Genomic DNA, 12,790 nt, shown 5'->3' with positions numbered 1-12,790 from the left:
TGATGTTTTAACTGAAAAGAGCATGCCTGTTTCTACACTCAACGTCTTGATCAATGGTCTTATCTGAAGGATGTTAAGCTCCACGACATTGATGCAGGTGTTGAGCTACTAATTGGAAAGGACTCTCCAAAAGTGATGGAGCCTTGGGAGCTGATAAACAGCCAGGATGAAGGACCTTATGCGGTAAGAACCAGAGTTGGTTGGGTCATTAATGGTCCACTTCGCGGCGGAAGCAGTAGGAGTAAGAGTGGCTGCCCTGCTGTAACAGCCAACCGAATCTCTGTGGAACATCTGCAAGGAATGCTGGTTAAACAGTATAACCATGACTTTAATGAGAGATCATCAGAGGAGCAGAAATGTCCAGAGAAGACATCAAGTTCATGAATGTTATGAGCAATGTTATGAGTATTAACTGGAGACCATTACTATATTGACTTACCTTTCAGACAGGGAAATTCTGTCTTGCCTAACAATCGCTGTGTTGCAGAACAGTGCCTCCGAAGCCTGAAAAGAAAATTTGTCAAGAATGTTCCATTTAAGGAGGAATACACCGCGCTTCTAAACAACATGATAACTCAAGGATATACTGAGATGGTACCTGCTGATCAACTCGAACAAAGTGATGGAAAGGTGTGGTATATCCCTCATCATGGAGTCTATCATCCCAGAAAAGGCAAACTGAGAGTTGTTTTTGATTGTGGAGCAACTTTTAAAGGGACATCACTGAACTGCCAGCTCTTGCAGGGACCTGATCTTACGAACACTCTTATTGGAGTCCTCGTCCGATTTAGGCAAGAGCCCGTTGCAGTAATGGCCGACATCCAAGCCATGTTTAATCAAGTTCATGTCTCAGAAAAGCATGGCCGGAACTGGAGGTCGCTGCGGCTCGGCGGCGGCAGGAACTGGAGGTCGCTGCGGCTCGACGGCGGCAGCAGCAGGAGCCCGCTGCGGCTCGGAGATAGGACCAGCATGTACCGGGGTGGGCTTATAGTTTTTACCAGCACAGGAGAGACAGCAGGACAGGAGTTTTCTTTGTTCTTTTTGTTTGTTTGCTTATTTTGTTTGCTTTGCTAAATAAATAAGAAAATCGGAATCCTGCATGAACAATCTCTCTGCGTAAAATACCGACCACGGTGCATCAGTGGCCTTTGATTATTGTTTGTTTTATTTTGATTTATACGACAAATGGCCACTACAAACATATTGGGGAGAAGTTCGACTCATGATGACTATTTTTACCAAAAACAAAACTCAATTCCGACACCAAGCAACTAAATGAGAAACAGCAAATAATGCTAATGCGCTAACAAGCATGCCGGTGAAAGCTGAGACACCAGATTCCAATGTCTAGTAATCACTCTACGGCCAAAACTCAAGAATAAATGTACTTATTTTTTTATATCTTTGCTGTTTTGTGATCGAACATTGTGTTCAAGGGTATATCAACGTAGCTAATGGCGACTCCAACGTCTCTGGATCATGTCTGAATCGATACCAGCCGACTGTTTCATTTGCACGGCATGGAGGAGCACTTGCGCACGGCCTTCTTCCAGCGTCGAACAGCCTAACCGTAGTGTGTCACCAACTGGTGGATTAATCATGGCACTACACTCTTCCTAAAGACATTAACCTTCAATACAAACATGACCAATGGGTTATGGCTTTCTTTGAATGGGAGCATGTATAGAGGTTTGATTGATTTTTCAAAGCCAAAAACAGTCTCATTTAGATGGAATGAATACCTATAGTGACGTGTTAATGACATTAAATGAGTTTTGCAGTTACCTGAGAAAATTTCAAAAGGCACAGATGGTACCCAAATGGGCAAATTTTAAGATTCCATCTCGTCATGCCTTTACTGAAACTCCAACTTTGCTCTGCTTCACTTTATTAGCATCAGTATGTGGGACAGGTGATGTCCAGATGTTCTGATGTTTGCGAGAGATTTTGGGTTGCAACTGCATTATTACATGGAGATATTCTCTCTAAAAGTGAACAGTTTTGTTGGGCAGAAATTAACTCCTTCATTTATGCTGTGTTCCATCTTCATTCACAAATACCCAGTAACAAACTGATGACAACATAAATCTCATCAGTGTAACCTTTATTATGATACCAAGATTATTCAAATAGTAGTTGCAGAGATACACTCTACTCATTTTAAGCATGTCACCTTGGAGCAGGAGCCTGAGCCAGAGGCCGAGGGTTTATTAAGGCAGACAGTAGAGTCAACGCTGGTTTTACCTCCCAGACAGACCAACTGAGACTGATGACCCACGAGCAGGGAGTCCAGCTTGGATGGAGCTGTCCACTAAATAATTAAATGAGCAGATAAAAGACGCCGTCCCTGCCCCTGAACACTATATTTAGTCACTGCTGCCTCTCTGCCCCCCTGCTGCCGCCGCACTGCACAGTGCGGCCCCCAGATCAGACTTCCGAGGTGCGGAGACATCAGCCCAGATCTATTCAAATACTCAGCTGCTCTGCCTCCAGACACTCTGTTGCTCGAGTGTGGCAGTGCATGGCGGGGGGGGGGGGGGGCGTACAGGAGCTACAGTGGGCTCCTGTCAGGCACAGACAGTCAAGCGGTCAGGAGGTCACAGTGGACGAGAGAGGGGTCGGAATGGTAGAGCCCACACCTACAGACTGACCCAGACGGCTCCGGCTCCAAAAACAAATGTATGTGATGAGATCGGAAGTGGGGTGGTCCACTGCCACCAGACATCACGTGCTGATGATAACAGTCCTACTGAATGTCCCTTTAGTCCCCTGTTGGGCACATAAACGTGTTCTAGCAATATTAAGGCATCAGTCTGTTGAAGCGGGCCTCTGATAGCGCTATCAGCTGAAAGAATAAGTAAGATCTCACAGTCCCTTCTACTCACTGGCCTGTGTGAAATGAATCCAGTTAGATGCTTCATTGCGTGATCATAACCATTTCTACTGATTGTATGAAGGAGGAACACGAAGTCATCTGCATTCACAAAATAATGATAAATCCCCAAAACATAAAGAGTTTTACACGCATCTAACTGCATGGACAAGTTCATCAACCTTGACTTACCCCATAACTGACCTGAAAAGAGTCAGATACAGCACTCCATAAAACCTGTATATTTACTAGTTAAAAACAATATACTGCAATCTACTTTATTGCAGCGTAAAATACGATTTTATTTCATTGTGAACTCTGTGATCTTAAAGAGGTGAAGACATGTTTACCAGAAGCACAGCTGCTATGCACACAGCTGATAGACACATGTTTCACTCGGGACATTTAAACTTCATTGGCAGCCACGTGTTGGAAGGCAAAAGGAGTCGGCCTTATCGCCCTGCAGCCGCTGGGCGCAGCGATAAGCAGGTTATCTCCCATCCTGCACTGCAGGCTTGGCACTGAGCTGGGACAGGAAGGAAGGGGCAGTGACTCGGTGGCTCTGGGCCACATAGCAGAAAAACGTGAGAGATAGGTCCCCCGGTCCACCGAGCCATTCTGCAAGATGGAAAAACACACAGGATCCCACAGACATGAGCAGCATATCAAACACATCCCAAAGAATGAGGAGGGGGAGGTGGGGGCTCCAGAGAGGGGGACAGGAACAACTGTTTACTGGGGCTCCCTCCTAAGCCCTCCGCGTGAGACCACTGGTTGGTTTGGCCCTCGTCTCTTTTCCTGCATCCTCTTTTCCTGGATGTCAGTGTACTATACTATACTATATGAGCACTATAAAAGCATATTCTTGTCAGTATCGCTTGATCGCTCTCTGCCGAGCCTGTCAGGCTGCACTGTTTGCATCATACTTTCCAGATTCAAAACCGAAGGGGGATTTGCAGACATCAAAGTTATTGGGAAAGAAGTGGATGATTGCTTTGAAACTGCTGTTGCAAAACAAACGCCATGAGGGGGGCTTTGGGTTTCGCTGGCAGAAATGTTCAGTCTAAATAAGACATTGTAGGTCGACTTAGTTGATGCGAATGGCTTCAGACCTCAAATCTGATACCATTGCAATGCCAAAGGCCTGCAGAGCAGAGCCAGACAAGAGCCCAGCCGTCTCCCAAACGGATGCCAGGATTCTTCTTCATCTGCTACCTCCTTCCCAGATTTTGTTTAGCCTTTCACTGATTTACATACTGATGAAAAGACTGGCCGAATTTCACTTTCAGGTGATTAGGCTGAATGCTTTTGTTGAAGTACGCGATGTAAAACTTACACGGCCAATAGCAGGCAACCCAGTTCATCTGGAAGAAGAGCCTCTTGGCCGATGTCCCCTCTGGCTTTTTAGCGAAATCAAACTGCGCTTGTCAGGAATGCCCCCTCAGCACGCCCACCGTTCACTCGCACACTGACCTCCGCACTCGTGCTAAATCAACACTCACACCTTTTCTGTTCAAACTCCTTCCAGTAAGTCTTGGTTCGCAGTTACAAAATTCCCTACGCTCTCGTCTTTTCGGCGATATGGTAGTTGAGGACGATTTGGGATTCCTGCCTTGGCAAAGTCAAAATACACATTGGAATAGTCTAACAATTAGCTGGAGATGTTTGGCTCCTATCTGACAGAACACAGATGGCCCAGAAACACTCATCTGCATGCAAGATTGGACCTGTCCCAGCCATTCAGAAAACAAAGCTCATTCTCCTCATTCCCAATGAAGAGTCGCTGAGGTGTGAAGACTCATCAATATTTCATGTGCACAACACAATGTGCATTGTCACCTCCCCCAGTGGCATTTAAACCATCATTGTAATTAGTTAAAAGCTGTCTCCCAGTAGAATCAACAAAGGGAGTTATATCCTAACTGTATGGGAGAACAAAGGCTTTCTATGACTTCTCTGCCACAGACTGTAATGAAGTTGGGGACACTGCTGGCTGTCAGATGAGTACAGAAACAGCAGAAACTGTCAGAACTGAGCCAGTTGCATTGTGTTCATCTTTCCTTAACAGAACCAGATGATACCCCCCTCTAGAGTTGTTCTGTATTACCACCAGGAATGCCTCAGACGAGCATGTCCAATAGCAGGATTCATCCAGCGTGACTGCTTCGTTCCGTCTCACCGCTGTGCCCCGAACAGCTTGTTGTGATGAACTGGTTGTTTACCAGTAAATGTAACTTATAAAACAGCCAACTTCGGTGCTCGCACACAAAACATTTACTTTTTTTATGTTAAGTGTTTTCATATTTCAGCCGCAAATAATTTGTCAAGAAAATGTTTTGGTGCGAAACTCAATCAGAGCAGACAAGGGGACATTTGTGTCAGAGTGGAAAGTCTTTGCTCTAATGGGTTTGCTTGTGCTGGTGAGTGAAAAATAACATCAGCATCCTCCAGGGACCGTTTAGACTACCGCTGTTGTCTTTTGTGTGAACATCTTCTAAATACGTGCAGTGCAGAACCCAGCAGAGGAGATTGAGATTGATGAGCAGCTCGGGCTCAGACAGACGCAGACACGGAAAAATTGTTTGCCCAGACTTGTAGTAATAGGTGGAATTTCTGCTTCATTTCTGCTTTATTGAACAATGGAGCGACATGAGTATGGACACATTCTTAATTCCATGTATACAGTGCACAGGTACGGCTTAGACCTCAGAGAGGCTAGTTGTTACTGGTATGTTGATTGTGTATTGTGTAGTGGATTCCCCATTGGAGTACTACTCCTGGGGTTCTACATTCAAAGAGAACAAATGACACGTTGCGTCCAACAATGAAATGACGTGAAAGCTTCAGTGGCCGGTAACTGCTCAATGTCACATGGCCCTTCTGTCAGAGCTGAATGTGTGTGGTGGGAAAGCCCATGTGGGGTTGTCTTTATTTCATTTCCACACACCTTAACAGCAGTTCCTGTTCACCTCTTAACTCATAAAAGCAATCTGGTTGTTTCCTTTCTACAGTAATCAATACAGCCTAATACGCAAGGATGTTGCTTTAACTCATCCCACAATAAAAAAGGTTTAATACACATATTTAGTTAGTTAGTTGGACTTATAAGACACCAGAAATACTGTTGCAGTGGTGAAACATTTGTCAGACGTGAACATAAAAACAATGACAAAAAGGTTTCCTTTTTTATGTAATTGTTCAGAAGAAGTGATTGGAACCAAAAGCCATGTGCCACATAGCTTTATTATATTGGAGAGATGGCTGATATCTCCAAAAGTAGGCCACTCACACCAAAACAATATAGACTGATAAACATCACTACAGGTAAGAGGGGAAACATGTACCTTTGATTTTAGGGTAAACTGTCCCTTTAATGTTCAATTAATCTACTCTAACAGCACAATCAACACTCGTGGGTGTCTGCCATTGAATTTAAACTGAGTAATCTCTTTGTTGTCTTTGATGCTGGTTTAACATTTCATCAACAAATCAACTCCGCTGTCAGCACCAGATTAGATCACTTGCAAAATCCTTCCTGTCTGTTAAGGATTTGTGGAGAACAATTAACGCTTTTATTTCTTCTTATCTCGCCTCTTACAAATTCAGACTGCTGTATCCCTGTTGTTGAGTGCCTATAGTTTGTCACTCACAATTAGATTTTCTCCTCCATTTTTTTCCACTTTGTTGTTATGATTTTATAGAGTATTCTATATTCTACACTTTTATGAATTCACTGATTGATCATTATAATTGTGTTTGTGTTTTTATTTGATTGTCATCATCGATTGAATAATTCAATCAGTCTGTAAAGCACGCTGGTCAACATTTGTTGTTTTTAAATCTGCTCTATAAATTAAACTGACTTTACTTATTCTTCAATGAAAAAGTTCCACGGATGCTGATCACAAACTGCTAAACAGACGTGGCTGTGACAAGCTATGGGGACCTAAACTAAATACTTCTTCTTTAGGAGGTAGAGAACAAAATATATACAAAAATACACAAATAAATCCTGATCTATTTGACACCTTTTACTAAAAATATGAGCAGACCAAGAGGGAGCTACCTGTTATCTTTAAATGTGTCTGTGAAACATACCTTTGTGACTTCCATCAGAAGGTCCTATAATTATTCTGTAATTTGTACTCAGTCAGCAGCCATATTGCTCCCTAATAAATGTGAAAGATGCATATCAAATAAATAAATAAAATAAATATATAGATAAATGAAGTCACACCCACCCACCCGTTTCACACCACCGTCCGCTGCCTTAAATAACTGAAAGGTTTTTCCAACCGCACTACTCTCCGGTTGCAATTCCCCGGCATCTGCACCACAGTATCAGGTGCGGCTCCATCATTCGCTGCGGGGCTTCGGGAGGGGGCGGAGTTTGTCAAGCCGGGTCACACCCCCTGCACTACAGCACTATGTAGGCTACTCTCCTCAGAAAAAAAAGAAAAATAATCCCAAGGAGCGCACAGCCCGTCCGTCACCGCACACTGCTAGAAAAATATGATCCCGAGAAGAGCGACTCCTGCGTTTCAACACTTAAGACAACAACTCCACTGAGAATAATTCCAACAGAAATCACAGACCATCGCTGCGCTTGGTCCTTCTTCAACTAGTCTCCTCTCCGTTCTCTTACTCTCTCTCTCTCCCTCTCTTCTGCGCTGGATCATTCGTGCCAGAAAATGTGTGTGGAGAGCGATGGATGCGAGATTGAAGGCTGCAGCAGTTCGGACGAGGTGCACACGCTGTCGGGCAGCATGAGTCCCGCGCTGAAATCCAACCCGGACCTTCACCCGTGCAAACCGGGGCAGAAATTCCGCGCCGCGCTGCTCAGATGCCACTCACCGGCCGCCGCGGCCGGGATCCTCAGTTTTGGGAACGTCCTCAATTACATGGATAGATACACTGTAGCCGGTAAGTGACTGACTTCTCCCTTTCTGTTAGAGCTTTGTTTTGTTTTTTTATCTGAGGGGTTCCAGCAAACACCGCAGAGCAGCTCTCCAGTATCGGCTGGAGTGATTGCACATGCGCTAATTGCCTGTGAGGCGCTCCAGTCTGGTAGAGCAGCCAGCACACCTCAGCGGAACAATGGGGCTTTGGCCGAGCGCAGCGCACTGACTGCTAAAACCACAACGCTGTTAATGATTCAATGGTGGTAGACTGTGCGTGCTGTGGTTAAATGAAACGCATCTCTGCGATATCATCTCGAGGAAATGCAGGACAGTAATGTGTCTGTACACGGGGCTGCTGGAATTATTGCAGATCGATCAATTAAGGCGCTCATCTCTCCATCCACGGACCTGACTGTATGCTTTCGCACTGTGTGTGTGTGTGTGTGTGTGTACTCATCTGTCAGACGAGAGAGAGAGAGAGAGAGAGAGAGAGACGGTCATTAGTTCCTTTAGTCCATCATCTAATAGCGCGTGTTTTGTGCGGCAGTTCGCTGTGATGAGGCCATGTGGTCTTCCCACTCAAGTGTCCGCATTTCCTCACTATAGCTGAGGTCCACGACATGATTTATTAAAACTGAACACCGTGTGCGGATGGAAATCAAGCTTTGTGTCTTAGAGGTTGGTAAAATGTGAATGGTCATTTGTATGAGCCAAAATATGGACTTGATCGATTAATTGATTTGTTACTAAGATGACCAATTATATATGTTTTAAAGTCAAGAGCAGAGCTCAGTCAGTTTTTGAAGGGCAAAATGTTTTTTCTGTTAAAATATTGCAAGAAAAAGGCAGAATCACATTACTAAAATAGTCCAGTTTGTAGACTCACACCAGAAATGTATTTGATTTTAGTTGATTATTATGGATTCCTCGCAAAGCAATGAACTGTGCAACTTATTGTTATAACCAACGACTCTGCGCGCATTAAAATGTGTCGCATAAATCCAGGTTAACATTTTATCCTCATCTCAGTTTTACCAATATTTGGTAGTAGCCTATATCAAGCCTTGGACATCGGACTGTGGCACTGAATGGGTTAACAATAATGCTGCAGCATGGAGAATGGAGGGAAGCGTGTTGGGCGAGAGTAGACTTCTCCACAAAGAGATCCCTTCCTGGCTAAAGTGCAGGTTTCTATTCATTATTTTATACATGACATAGTCACACAACAGAAGTCTACTTGAAATTCATTTTTTTTTTACCTCTTCACCCATTATCTATAGCAAAGCATATCTGGCATCAAGATTTCTGAATTTGATAAATCAGGGGGAAATTAATGGTGGAATTTCGCTCTGCAGCCCCTGGCAGAAAGAAGGAGTGGCTAATCCAAACAGAACAATGTGTACACTCTAAGTAGCCACATGCCTGCAGCTCATCATCCTGAGGGCTTCAGGTCCGGTCTGTAAAGAGTCACGCTACACACCCTTGGGCACCTGAGCGATCGTTACGGCGGGGAGGGTTTAGCTGCTCGACCTACAGCCAAGAATGTGTTGATGAGGGGGGAGGGGGGGGGCATATCTAATCTCAGCAATCTTCAAGCACCACTCGGTCACAGCAGATAGCTCGAGAAGCCACGTCCCCATCCTCAGTCTCGGATGCATCAGGCTCCCTCTATGGTTTAGCGATTTGTACTCCTGTCTCCTTGCCCCTCCTCGTGCTTTGATCAGAGGGAAGCCCCTCATTAAGGGGCTCGCACAAAACCCTCTATTCTCCTCCGTCCTCTCCATCGTGATCCCGCCACTATTCGTCTCTGCCCTTTATACCTCACGAGTTGCACGGCAGAAAATCCCCCCCCCCCCCCCCCCCCCCCGCGAAGCCGTTAACTTGGCAGGAGGACGGGGAAACTGAAGGGAGATGAGGAGAAAAGTGGAAACAGGGAGGAGGAAGGGAGGGCAGGATGATGGCTGTTGGGGAGGGTGGTTGCAGCAGCCCGGGCTAACCCTCGTGGGGAGATGCTGTGCTCAGTGCATGCGGTGCAGAGGGGTCCCTATCCCTTCCAGTCCCTGCCACCTGCACGCTGCCGGGCCGTTTTGCATTATGCATTGCCGGCATATGCGGCTGACCCCTCGCGGAAAGAGGACCAGCAACCATGCGCATCCAACAACTAATACATAGAGCATGAGCTGATCTGCCATTCTGCCTGTCTTCTCTCTCCAAGCTGTTCTCTCCTCTCCTGCTTTGTGAGCTATGTTAGAGATTCTGCTGATTGTAAAAATGGGACATTAATCTTAAATCTTGTCTTTTCCTGATGTCATTTAAGATGAGTTTATTGCATCGTTTTAAGTGGAATTAAGTATCAATTTGTCTGCTTTCCATTTCCACCACCTCGCAGCCGATCTCTCGTTAGCTCTCTGTCTCCTCGTCTCCTTTCTAATCCCTCTGCTTTTCCGCTTCTCCAGCTTCCTTGTTCTCTTTCTACAGCAGCAGGTACCCAAAACTCATAGATCTTAATGTCAATTAAGCTAGCATGAGTGCACGCACACAGAAAGCACACACACACACAGTAGAAAAGACTCTTCCCACCATTTCAAGAGGGGCTGAATGAGAGAGGGGAGTAGTTAGGGGAGGGGCCGGCTGCTGCAGTGGCAGGCAGTCAGAGGGAAGTGGACACAGAATGCAGGCTGAGCACGAGCGATGCTGTCCCCCCCCCCCCCCCACGTCAAAAGGTCTTTGTACCAACAGCCATTACTGTAGTGTGTGTGGATCACTAAAGCATTGTCACAGAGACAGAGGGTGACCATTCTAGACACCGGGGCTATTCTGCTCCACAACAATGATGGGAAAATTGCACCAACCAACGCACAGCGGCAGCATCAAAGACTTGGATCTTTCTGTTGATCCCCAGTGTCAGAGGTGAAGCCACACACACGTTCATAAAAAACAAAAAACCCTCCACATACAAACTTAAGTTTATGATTTCAACGTTTGACTTCTCCAAGATGATGGTGAGAACCACAAAAGAAGAGAGAAGTCGCAACGACTGTTTCATTTTTATGAGGTTGTTTAGCTCTGGATTTTATAGACGCTCAGCCAATATGTCTTTTACAAGACTTGAATATTTAATGCCACCAGTGTGTGAGGAGGAACGGCTAACTGTTTGAGGCTTGAGCTGCATATTGGAGATGTTTTAGATCTCAGTAGAATGAGTGAAAAACAAATTTAATATCGATTGTGTCATCCTTCAAATTCACAACAGGGAGTCACCTTTAGTAAATGATATGTAGTGTAATGTAAGCAAATTAATACATTTCCACTTCACCATCCCTTAAACGGCTCCTTCCACCTCTTTTAAAAGGCATCTAATTCATAATTCAATTCATGTTCAACTCTGGATCATCAGAGGGCTGCAGGCAGTCCATATTTATATGTTGTGGAATTGGCAAAGAGAAAGGGATCTGTTTCAGACACACTCATGGTCCAAATCCATGTGTAAAGAAAGTCAAGTCAGCTACATGCAGTGAGCTGGACTTCAGGGCTCAGCTGTTCAGCCTGACCGGGAATGCTCCTTCAGAAGCCTGTGCTTGTTTTTACGACCGTCTGTGAAGCAGACACAGCAGAAATGAGGAGCGTCTGGGATATTTGAGGGTGTCCCAATAAGGCCGATGGTGCCCTTACTGCATTTCAGAATAGCAGTGTGCAGGGAAATGAGGTTGAGATTGGACCGTACCAGATTGGAGCGGAGCTGGATGAGTTACGATGCTCCGGTTGGGTCACTTGTGTCTGGCCTTTGGAAGCTGCAGCCACTTTTATTCATATACCATTTGCTTTTTAGAGTGCATATAGGAGCTCTGAGATTTAGAAGGCCACCACGTTTAATTTAATTTGAGGTGGCTTTGGAACCTTAAATCCCTGTGTTGGTCTCTGCGCAGACCCACATCAGACAGTCCAAGCTCCTGGACAGCTTATCATAAAGAGGGGATTAAGCGTTTCTTAAGAGAATATGAGGATATGGGAGGCAGACACTCAGCACTTAACGTTATTTGCTTCTTGGTAAGTAAGTAAACCCTGATGTGTGTCAACTCCAGCCCCCCCCCCCCCCCCGTGCACCCGGAGTCGCCCCCTTCTCAGCCAGCAATGGGGCAGTTTGGGGGGCATACCGACTGCAGCCTAATCTGGGGTGAACAGAAATTTTGGGGAGCTGTAGATTAGCGTTGTCTCAGTCAAGCTGTCATTCTGGGAATACCAGTAAAAAAAAAAACAGGGTCACGTCCTATTGGACAAGTGAAGGACCCTTGCATGTGAACCTTTGGCATCTTGCATTAGGACACAGATGACCGTGTGGTAATAATCCTCTTAAAGCCAGCTCTGGCGCTCTGCAAGAAAGATGTAGCGATCTATGCAGTCTGACAGGCTATGCAGATTAATTCCTGATAGCTTTGTCCACTTCCTTTGGGGTTCCTCATGATCACCGTCCACATAAGCCATTCCTCTGCGTCTTCTTATAATGGGGAAATGCTGTGCTTATTTTCCGTCTCTTACATGTTTTTGCTTTCTGTTGTCACAGCTTTAAGATCACTTTCTGGGGTGGAAGTGCACAAAGTTAAAGAAAAGGGCACCACTTTCAGTTCCACAGAGGACAGAGAAGAAGAGAAGTGAAGACAGCGTTGGTATCCGTCGGGCACATTTGGGAATAAAGCAACTTTTACGCAAAAACAAAAGTAGAAAAACAACGTTTGCTAGTAGACGTCCCCGCAGCGGAATATGTCAGGATGAGAAATACAGGAAGTGTCTCCTCACTACTGAACTGTGTAAAAGGCTGTGTGGGCCATGATCCAGTTGCTTTGGGGTTTAGCTGTTGGTTGATTCACCCTTCACTCTTCTCCCCATTTCAACCTCTCTCGCTTTATAGCGTTCACATTAAAAAGGTCCCCAAACAACAGCAGAGGCATTAAAAAGATGGAAGGGCCTCTAGTAATCCACTTTATAGGGCTGCTGCGTCTTTCTTCCCGTGCTTTTTCCA

The 12,790-nt window shown here is 45.3% G+C and overlaps 2 protein-coding genes across 5 annotated transcripts in view; one reads left to right on the top strand and one right to left on the bottom strand.

The window, feature by feature from the left end:
* ube2g1a (ubiquitin-conjugating enzyme E2G 1a (UBC7 homolog, yeast)) overlaps window positions 1-8,476 on the bottom strand; it is a 33,566-nt gene extending 25,090 nt beyond the window's left edge. For 2 of the 3 annotated variants that reach the window (XR_012956272.1, XM_076101592.1), the window contains exons 1-2: window positions 599-3,058; window positions 440-504 (exon numbers count right to left, since the gene is read on the bottom strand). Coding sequence is in view for 2 of the 3 variants with exons in the window: in XM_076101592.1 (XP_075957707.1) it covers window positions 440-504; window positions 599-663 (130 nt within the window). In the remaining variant the exon portion in view is untranslated. The other variant, XM_076101593.1, reaches the window with a different exon arrangement.
* The window catches only part of spns2 (SPNS lysolipid transporter 2, sphingosine-1-phosphate), a 60,814-nt gene continuing 55,226 nt past the window's right edge, over window positions 7,203-12,790 (top strand). For both annotated transcript variants that reach the window (XM_076101588.1, XM_076101589.1), the window contains exon 1: window positions 7,203-7,795. In XM_076101588.1, coding sequence (XP_075957703.1) covers window positions 7,564-7,795 — 232 coding nt within the window. In that variant the 5' untranslated portion in view covers window positions 7,203-7,563. The remainder of the gene's footprint in view (window positions 7,796-12,790) is intronic.

This window comes from Anarhichas minor, unplaced genomic scaffold, assembly GCF_050575085.1.
Source record: "Anarhichas minor isolate MPS153535 unplaced genomic scaffold, ASM5057508v1 ptg000027l, whole genome shotgun sequence".
In the NCBI taxonomy this organism is placed as follows: Eukaryota; Metazoa; Chordata; class Actinopteri; order Perciformes; family Anarhichadidae; genus Anarhichas; species Anarhichas minor.
This window is presented reverse-complemented; position numbering and strand designations above follow the sequence as displayed.